The sequence below is a fragment of the Sinocyclocheilus rhinocerous genome, unplaced genomic scaffold, assembly GCF_001515625.1.
Source record: "Sinocyclocheilus rhinocerous isolate Xijiao unplaced genomic scaffold, SAMN03320098_v1.1 scaffold2279, whole genome shotgun sequence".
Classification (NCBI taxonomy): Eukaryota; Metazoa; Chordata; class Actinopteri; order Cypriniformes; family Cyprinidae; genus Sinocyclocheilus; species Sinocyclocheilus rhinocerous.
The window spans coordinates 254,318-265,117 of NW_015645063.1; the positions used below are offsets into that span (position 1 = coordinate 254,318).

Consider the following 10,800-nt stretch of genomic DNA (forward strand, 5'->3'; position numbering starts at 1 on the left):
TAATATATATATATATATATATATATATGCAGACTTTTCTTGCATTTTAAAAATTGGCATTTTAACTAAGATACTTCTAGATCTTTCTACATGTTTTTCTTGTGCATTGCACACAAAAACAAACATCGAACATTATCATTGTTTTCTGATTTTTTAATAAATAAATGGTATGAGCAGTTTCTTTTTTAGTGAATCAAAACATGCTATGTGACCAGTGTAGTTTGATTCACAAAATAAATTATTGATTTCTAATATACTAATAACACCTTTTTAAAATAATATTTTTGGCTCTTTTCACCTCTATTTGAGAGGACTGCCGAAAAAAAAAACAGAAGCGATGGAGGAGAAGAGAGGGGAGCACAATTAGGAAAGGACCACAAGTCGGGACTCTGACTAGTGTCACTTGAAGCGCTGTCAACAAGGCAATGGCTCAACCAAAAAAACCAAAAAACTTTTAAAATGTATTATTTATAAGTAAATAAAGTTACAGTTAATGGAATGCTACACCTATACAATATTTCCCTGAATAGTTTACATAACTAATACAGGGGTTTAGGGCTGAAACAATTCCTCGAATACAAAAAATCATATATACTGTATAATTTATAAAATATAATATAATTAATTATAATCAAATAAATCTAAATAAATGCCTCGAGGCTTCATTTAGTCCATTTACTGTAACTCCACACGGAACACCGTGTTTCCCCACGGACCATTATTACTGACGCACAACCCGATAAACGCTCACATTTAATTTCACATTTAAAGTATCTTTTCATTCTTAAAATAATTTTAAATATCAGTATTCATTGTTTTATGTTTAAAATAACAAAATATTATTTATGCATTTGTAACAGCAGGTTAAATGCATTCATGTCCCTCTGTGTGATACCCATAAAATATAAAAATCAATTTAAACTTATTGGAACAGATTAATTTCTATCACTGCTGTGAACTGACCAGCACACAGAATATGAAGGATATCAAAAACAAGTTTCACACACACACACACACGCACGCACACACACACACAAGTACGTAAAGGGACATTTAAGAGGTTTTATTCTCCAAATAACTCTAATTTCATGTTGCAGAAAAATGTGTTTAAAAATTGTCCATGGTCTCTTGTTCTTGTTCCAAGTTACCTTCCTGTCCACTGAGTTTTGCCTCTCACAAAAGCCACAAAGCCTTCCAAGAAGACAGTAAAGGCTCATGTCATGCTTGAGCTTTATTTAGGCTGAAACTTGAAAGTTAAGTTGCACTACATAAATGCAATGTTTAGGTACTATTTTTATTACTATTATTTTGATTTATGTCTTCGTTTTAGTTTGTACTGTTTACCTTTTTTAAGGTAATGTGAAATTGATTTTTGTATTTTTATTTATTTTATTTATATTTTTATTTTATTGATATATTTGTATTTGCATTTTGAATGTAATTTGGCAATTAAATACATTAAATGGGTTTAGTTTTCACGGTTATTAATGTATGCAATTTCAGCAAGAAAAATTTAAATTTTTCTAAAAAGAAAACAAATCAGTTGTTTACTCTAAGAGATCCATCTTATTATCTCTTGTATATTTAGTATTGCTCTTTAATAAAGAAAAAATACTTCTTATCCGATTACTCGATTAATCGATGGAATAATCTGTAGAATACTCGATTACTAAAATAATCGATAGCTACAGCCCTACAGGGGTTAAAGCAAAAAAAAATAAAAATCCTGAGCCTGAACTTTTTTTCTGGGGGTTGGGGGGTTGCGGGTGTGGACACATACACAGGGTTATTTGCCAAAAAAAAACCATTATTTGAAAATTATTTTCCTTGAAACTAACTAGTAGCATATCTGCCCTTGCCATTAGCCCTTGACAGGTTCAGACTACAGATTATGATAGTGAAAGTGATGTGACATGTGGCCAAGTATGGTGACCCATACTTGGAATTAGTGCTCTGCATTTATCCCATCCAAAGTGCGCACACACACAGCAGTGAACACACACACACACCGTGAACACACACCCAGAGCAGTGGGCAGCCATTTTTGCTGCGGCGCCCGGGGAGCAGTTGGGGGTTCGGTGCTTTGCTCAAGGGCACCTCAGTCGTGGTATTGAAGGTGGGAGAGAGCGCTGTACATTCACTCCCCCCACCTACAATCCCTGCTGGTACGAGACTCGAACTCGCAACCTTTGGGTTACGAGTCCGACTCTCTAACCATTAGGCCACGACTTCCCCAATGGTGGGCTATTTGAAACAGCAAAACCAGGAAAGTTTACTCACTATAATGCAAACACATGTAACATTAGGATGCTTTTGATATCAAGTTTTGCTGGTTAGATTTGTCCTTGACAGGGTACAAGATGACCTACAATTTAAAACATGAAATTTCTGAAATTGTTTTGTTCAAAAGAAATAATAGTAAATTAAATACTAGGAAATTAATATAAAATAGGAAATATACAAAGACAGTTTACTAGATCTCACTTATCACTTATCAAAAAATATTGTTATTGGCTTTCAAAATCTAATATATAAACTAATAAAACAAATGGTACAAATAAAGTGCAGCACATGCAAAGAATGCAATGACTGTGGCAACTTTAACATTTAAAAGGATACTATGGCAAAGTTATCGCTTTCCTTATTCAAACTGATTTTTATTTTCACGAGTATATGATTGACCTATAGAATGAAAGCTAGGCTATATCATACACTTGGAAAATTATGAGCTATATCACCGATTATCGACACTAACGTGACAATAAACTTAGCTCACGAGATGAGCGTTGACCACTGCACCTCGCAGCTTTTTCAGAATGTGTCACGCTCATCAGCTGCAACTCTGCAGCTGGATACTATTATGCAAGTCTCATGTTTATAGGAATGCCAAAAATGTCTGATTGGCTTAATGTTAGTTTGGTTGAGAGTGAAAGCTGTGTTCCTCTCATACATTGGTAGGCGAACTCATTAACTCGAACGTGATATCAACAAGTTTTTTTTTTTATTGTAGGAGGACTATCTTATTTTCCCGCAGCTAAACGCCACACTGAAAAAAAAGATTTTGTGGTGTTGTAAAATATATTAAATTAATCATCATAAATTCTACTTGTAATATTAAAAATCAAAGTAAGTAGATTTTACTTGATAATAGTGAGTAAGTTGTACTTGATATTAGAGCAGTAAAATTTACTTAAAATGTGTTCGTGCAATTTGTTACCAAAATTTTTTTAAGTAAATCTTAATAGTTATTTTTTCAGTGCACACGCCGGAGATCCGGCCCTGCTAATATAAAGAAAACTTAAATATTCCCATTGCATCTCAAATAAATAAAATCACATCAAACAGAGAGCTTATAAATCAGAATCAAATAGGGAAACCTGTACCCAGCCCTTAACGACACATCCCAATTATGTGGATATTTGTTGAGTTTTGTAAGGAATTCTGTGTGCAGATTCCACAGAGGCCTAATGTTAACAGAACATCTGTGGACAGCCAAACACTGGGATTGTTTATTACCCTTTTTCTAAATGAAAAATGTTTAATCTATACTCTTTGGGATCCCATTAAGGTTACATTTACTCACGTCTTCAACCTGAACGATGACTTGTAATCTGCAGGATTTTTTTCCAGATAATGTAGCAGTTACATCATTTAAATGACTAAAATGTAAAGTGTTGCAAAGTATTTGTGTCTTGATAAGGACTGGAATATATACACAAAAAAGCAAACAGTACCTTCTAACAACCCAGCAATAGATACAGCCCAAGCTATCATGTGGGTATTTAAACATGTAACATGCCTTTGATGACAAATTACATGCATCATTTGGCGACTAGGGACCATAACAGTAAATCTGACCAGTTAAATGAGCTTAAGCATTCCAATGTGTTCGCAATGCATCGCTGCCATTCATGTCTGGAACATACACATTTTGTGCAGCACATGTGTGTGTGTTCTCGTGTGTAAGACACTGCAAGCACTGCTGCATGACAGAGGCACGCAGGTTGCCAGGCAGCAGAGGGAAGAGATATGTGCTTTCACATTTTCTCATTGAAACACAATGACGTGCCAGACATCACACACTCACGCAGGTGACTGCCACAATGTAATGCAGAACAATGCTCATATTTCACGCAACAAAACAAATGACTTTACTGTGGCCTTACGAGACGGTCTGTCAATCAGTGCCTTTCAGACTCCATGACGTACTAACAAAAAAATTACGCACCTCTGTTTTGTTAATGCACCTAGCTTCTCAATCTTGGCCATGATTATATAGTCCATTCAGTCTTTTGAGTGGAAGGACATTTTACTTGTTATGAATCAAATTAATGCAGTTGCAAATGATGCACAATAAATTGTTTTATACAAAGCAAATCAAGCAACTTATGTCAACATCGAAAACTAAGTTTAAGCATTTATCATTTGCTTTACCGAGAGCAAGTTCTGTATTCACTGCAGTGATTGACATGCAGCATTTTCTTGTTGCGGAGTTCCAGACCTACCAACAAGTGCAGACGTCGCCTCTTGGTTCTCCTTAGGGTACCCATGATCCTGCGACCCATCTTTTTAGCATACCACACCGAGTTGAGCATTGTGGGCTGAGGCTGGAGTGTGCGTGTGTGGGGTTCACACGTCGGTGAAATAGAACTCGTTTCTCGACTCTGACCTGCCCCCCTCCACCTCTTCTTAGCCAGGCATCTCAAAGCCAGTTTCTGCACATAGTGCGTGCCGGTGATGAAAACATACGGTGCAGGTAGCTACAAAGAGTAGAATGCAGGACAAGAGGGAAAAAAAAACAGGCTGCCTGACGTACACAAACTGCAGCAGAAATAAAGCGCTTCGCAATCTGTGCAGCCCCCTGTAATGCTACTCGTTTCACCTTCTCTCTCTCTCTCTCTCTCACTGCTGTGGCTGATGCAGTCCCTGGCACGCTGATGCGATCGCGGCTGTGCAGTGGTGGGATGCGAGCTCAGTGCAGACGGCTGCAGGTGCCTGCGTTCGTCTCTTCCAGCTCAAAATGAGTCAGCAGGAAGCTGAGAGAGTGAGACTGGGTGCTTGACTTGGCTAGCACTGACTGTGCTCCACTCTGATTGCCTGAAAGAAATTAGTCCAGAGGCTTGCGATGCAGACGTTACTCCAATGCTGTGCCTCTCTGACAAACGGCTGCAGTGTCCATTTGCTACATTGGGATAAAAGAGAAGACGATGTTTTCCTCACGTTGTCTTGGAGATGAGGCAGGGTAACATCCTTCCCTGTGCCAGTGGAAATTCCTGGGTTGTAGGGGACAGCGCTCTGGCACCTTGACCTCTTCGCATTCGTCGTGGTCTCCTGATGCTTTCTTGAATGTGCGATCAAGCCATTCAACTTTGCCACATGGGGAGATATATCAGGTCTGACGTCACAGACGGGAAATGGGAGGCAGCTCAAGGCTCATGATTTGTATGAGAAAAGGGACTGAAGGACACAGCCTCACCTCAAACCCATACCAACACCGCCTCATTCTTAGATGCTTGTGGCAAAAAAATGCAAACTGTTTTCAGGCCTGAATAAGCACATCCACCTCATAAATCCCAAGACCAGAAGTAATTCAGAAAAGGAGTCAACAAGGAATTTGCTATTCATCTTATATAATGGCACAAGATCCTGAAGCTCGAAAAAACATTGGCCAAGCGCTGTGGAAGCAATGGTGCTTCCATGTATGACGGCATGCACCAACAGATAACAAATGCAACAGCAAAGCTATCGCTGCAACATATGAAGCCAAACAACTGTTGCATTTAAAAACACAAGTCTATCATTTAACTAGAACCCACGTGTGTAGATTCTAGCAGGCTCATGCACTTATCAAAATGAAATTTTGCATAAATACAAATAGGAAGGACAATGAGAGGTACAATGCAAGAGTTGTACTGTACTGTACCCTCTAGTGACAGCATTAAGCCTGTCTGATCAAATGCATTCAAATCATCATGAAACGATGAAAAGCTGCATCGACCAGTCACACTGATCACATGGAGATGATCGACACTAGACCGCACATGACTGACAGCCATATGACAAACACAGAATTGGCAAACTGCAGGTACTACATCAGAAGCACATAAAGATGCTTGCCAAGTCAGATGAGTGACTGTTACCTGGACGGTCACAGGACTTTGAGGGTACGGGTTGGAGAGAGGAGTAGTAGGAGTCGGAGGACTCTCCTCGTTCACTACAGTGGATGGCCCATCGAAGATGCATTCCAGCGACTCAACCTACAGAGGGGCATGAACTCACTGTATTACAATACAAGCTTGACTTGAAAGTGCCAACAATTACATCATCACGAGAAGAAGATAAAAGAGAGACAATAGAACAAATGGGAAGTAGGATCTAGAGCTAGTGAAATATTCACCTTGACAGAATTTTGGGGCATCATATGCATGTTTAACAGCCTATGATACCCAAAAATGCGGTCCCTAGACTAGGCAAGTTCACTAGGTTTTGAGACAAAGCCAAAGAGTCACCAAAACAGAGAGTGGTATGATAAGGATGCTTAAGTTGATGAAACACAGACCATTAGGGATGTAACGATTAACCGCGAGCCGGTTGAAAATCGATTCAAATATGTGACGATTCAAATCGGTTGAGATGCCAAACAAATCGCGATTCAATTAGGGGTAGGAGTTTATATGAATGTATGTCTGAGGGGAACATACTGTCTTTAGAAAAGTTTAGATGGTATTTTTTCTTTTCTTCTTGCCTCTGTATATTGCATATTAAACCATATATACATATAATTACCAGGATGGAAACATTAATCCCAAATGGCAACTATGAGGACCATGAAGACAAAAGTATACTTTAAAACTCAACGCAAAATACATTAATTTATGAAAAAACTCTTGGAACAGAATGTCAGCCTATAACCTAAATGGACTAGGTGTCGCGATTCGTTGATTTTATTCGACTATTCGATTTTTAAAAATCCTCGACTTCATTTTGCTCGTGTCGACTAACCGGCAAAATACCGGAAGTGGTGCATTTCAGAGACGAGAATCCATAAACAATCTTCAGGCCGTTGGTGCCTTCTGCAGGTCTTTGTTGTAATGCGTGTACATTAGCTCTATTGTTTATAATACATTATGTATTGTTCAATAAAACCATATGATTTCTTGCTTTTGATACTTTATTTGAACTAATTATTATTGCCTCGTTGCTATTATATATGTATTTTAAGTCATTTTAAAGGCTATTGTTCACTTCTATTATTACTATTTTTATTACCACAAAAAAATATATTTTAATTATAGGGCCCTATAAGATCCGTTTTATTTCCATAAAAATTTCATTTTTCTATACTCTGTTTTAATGGTTAAATTACATTGTATTAATCAAAAAGCCTGTCTAATTAATTGAGTTTTACCGTTTTATCTTTACCAAATTCTGTTTTCCATTAATTTCTGGATTCCATTTTAATGGTTCCATTAAATTTTAATAATCAAAAGTATCTTCAATTAATTCTTTTTTTTTTTTCAGAAATACTGCACATTTACATTTTTCTCCTAAATAAATTCTGGTAAATAACATTTCTGATAAATACTCCTTTAAAAAGTGTTTTTTGATTATAATTTTATTAGTAGTAGACTAGAACACGTGGATATGTTGTCATTCTTGCACTGTAGTACTGAACTTTGATTTCAGTGATTTGGACTATGAGATGAACATTTGCTTCTTGCACTCTATGTTGCACTTTACTTTTGCTTTAAAAACGGATTTCATAGAAATTTGGATTTCATTTGGTTTAATAAAATATAGTTTAATAAAATATTCTTAAGTAAAATTGTTGATTTTTTTTGTGGGAAATTAATCGTTTAGATTAATCGATAAATTAGTCGATAGATTAATCGAAATAAAAATAGTCGTTAGTGGCAGCCCTATTTATTATAATTTTATTATTAGTAGACTAGAACACGTGGATATGTTGTCATTCTTGCACTGTAGTACTGAACTTTGATTTCAGTGATTTGGACTATGAGATGAACATTTGCTTCTTGCACTCTATGTTGCACTTTACTTTTGCTTTAAAAACGGATTTCATAGAAATTTGGATTTCATTTGGTTTAATAAAATATAGTTTAATAAAATATTCTTAAGTAAAATTGTTGATTTTTTGTGTGGGAATTAATCGTTTAGATTAATCGATAAATGAGTCGATAGATTAATCGAAATAAAAATTGTCGTTAGTGGCAGCCCTAAAATGGACCATGCCAAAATCACTCCCACCTCCATGAAAACCATTAAGAACAGTTCAGAACAGTTCACAAACAAAATAAATAAATAAATAATCTGGTTCCCCACTTCAAAATATATAACTTAAAATATCTTATTTTATGTTCAACAAAAGTAAGAAATTCATACAAGTCTGGAACAACTTGTGGATAACTAAATGATGACAATTTTCATTTCTGGGGGTGAACTGTCCATTTAATGCATGAACACATAGCAAAGGTATTTATATTGATACATCATGACCACTAGAAACAGCATGTACAATTGCAATGACTATTACAGAACACAAGGTGGCAATAGAATGCACCACAGATTAACTAACCTCTAAATGTTTTCGTCACAAAGTATCCTTATCAAATTGTTATATATGTGTTTATATTGTTATAGGTGTTTATATCACCCTGCAGCCAAAGACTGGTTGCCCACTGAAGCTAAGCAGGGTTGAGCCTGGTCAGTACCTGGATGGGAGACCTACTGGGAAAACTAGGTTGCTGTTGGAAGAGGTGTTAGTGAGGCTAGAAGGGGGTGCTCACCCTGTGGTCTGTGTGGGTCCTAACGCCCCAGTGTAGCGACAGGGACACTAAACTGACAAAAAGCACCGTCTTTCGCATGAGACGTTAAACCGAGGTCCTGACTCTCTGTGGTCATTAAAAATCCCAGGATGTCCTTCGAAAAAGAGTAGGGGTGTAACCCCGGCATCCTGGCCAAATTCGCCCATTGGCCTCTGACCATCATGGCCTCCTAACCATCCCCATATCTGCTGATTGGCTTCATCACTCTGTCTCCTCTCCACCAATAAGCTGGTGTGTGGTGGGCGTTCTGGTGCAATATGGCTGCCGTCGCATCATCCAGGTGGATGCTGCACACTGGTGGTGGTTGAGGAGATTCCCCCCTTCTATGTACAGCGCTTTGAGAGCCAAGAAAAGCACTATATAAATGTAAGGAATTATTATTATTATTATTATTATTATTATATGATAAATTACAGGGGCAATAATACCTAAGAGTGTCCACAATATAAAAATTTTTTTTTTTTTAAATGTTCAAAATGAGTGCCAATATTTAGAAATGTACTCTTTGTATTTCATATGGTTTTGAAAAACTTTTATACCATTTTTGTACCTTTACTGCACCTTAATAGTTTAAAAATATATATTTTTACCACTATCATGAATTATTAATTATTTACAAATCGGGAAATGCATCACATGACATTTTACAACTTGAACTAATCTAAAATTATTATATTTAAAGAACCTTACATACCTTAACACAGTCATAAGGGGTGGCAATGGTCTATGATATATTTTATTGTTTTATGTTTTTTTCCTTCTGCATATTACTCCATTTTGGTTGAATCACATGGCTTTGATTTTGTGGACGAAAGTTTTTAGAATATTAATAAGCAGTAAAGCAGTTTTGTTTTTTTCTCCAAATAATGGACTATGGAAAACTATTTAATAAGCTTTTAAAAATTATTGTAATCAATTAATTGAATGATTATTATAATGATTAATCAACTAACTGTCAATTATTTCACAGACTAACCAGTAGGTTTTGATTCATTTTTCAGCTTTTGCAATTCGTTAAAATATTGAGCTATACATATTCTATACATATTCATATATATGTATAGCTGCCTTATAGCAGAACATTAAGTTGTAATTCTAACTAAAAGTGACACTGACACTGTTTTTCATGTTTAATACTGTAAAGCTGCTTGTCTATTGCATAAAGTAAAGCAATCTATTGCATAAAGTGTTACAAAAAAAACATGATGTGACTTTACTGGAGTGACGATTGCAGAGCTGGCACAAACATCCACATCACTATGATCCAATGCTTTCTTAACTACTGTTTTCCCACACTAGAGCTGCATGATTAATCGTTAAAAGATTGCGATCTAAATTCAAACACCCATGCGATCTAATTTCTAAATGACAACGATTCTCCCGACAACGATTAAACCTTTGAAAAATTCTTACCGGAACATTCAAATCTGCGTACGCACTGCCGCTAACACAGAGAGCAGACATTTACCATGTTTGGGTAAGAAACAGCTTCACAAACAGTCTTTTCAACTATAAATTATTATTTCTGTCTTACAGTCATTCATATTGTCACAGAAATACTGGGATGAAAGTTTATAGTTCAGATATAAACATTAATGTCTATGATAGTGATCAAAATAGAGCAATTGCCCTTTTGAAAGTAACTGGTGCTTCAAATAATGTTTGTGTCGATTGCATTGTTTCACCACTAGTTGGCGAAAAGTAACTGTTAAAGGGGTCATATGATGCGATTTTAAGTTTTCCTTTCTCTTTGGAGTGTTACAAGCTGTTCGTGAATAGATAAGATCCCTAAAGTTGCAAAGGTTAAAGTCTCAAACCCAAAGAGATATTCTTTATAAAAGTTAAGACACGCCCTCCTAAAACGCCTCGTTTAAACACATGTCCCACATATCTACGTCCCTGTGTGGGAAGATTTGCATAACACCGCCCAAATGTTCACGCAAAGAAAGAAGGC

General features: G+C 36.4%; 1 protein-coding gene across 12 annotated transcripts in view; it reads right to left on the reverse strand.

The window, feature by feature from the left end:
• dlg1b (discs large MAGUK scaffold protein 1b) overlaps positions 1-10,800 on the reverse strand; it is a 140,420-nt gene that overhangs the window by 67,720 nt on the left and 61,900 nt on the right. For 4 of the 12 annotated variants that reach the window (XM_016508551.1, XM_016508548.1, XM_016508547.1 and 1 more), the window contains one exon: positions 6,141-6,257. The exons of 7 other annotated variants lie outside the window; for them this stretch is intronic. In XM_016508551.1, the coding sequence (XP_016364037.1) occupies positions 6,141-6,257 (117 nt within the window). Of the gene's footprint in view, positions 1-4,505; positions 4,868-6,140; positions 6,258-10,800 lie in introns of those variants that run through there. One more of the 12 variants, XM_016508559.1, reaches the window with a different exon arrangement.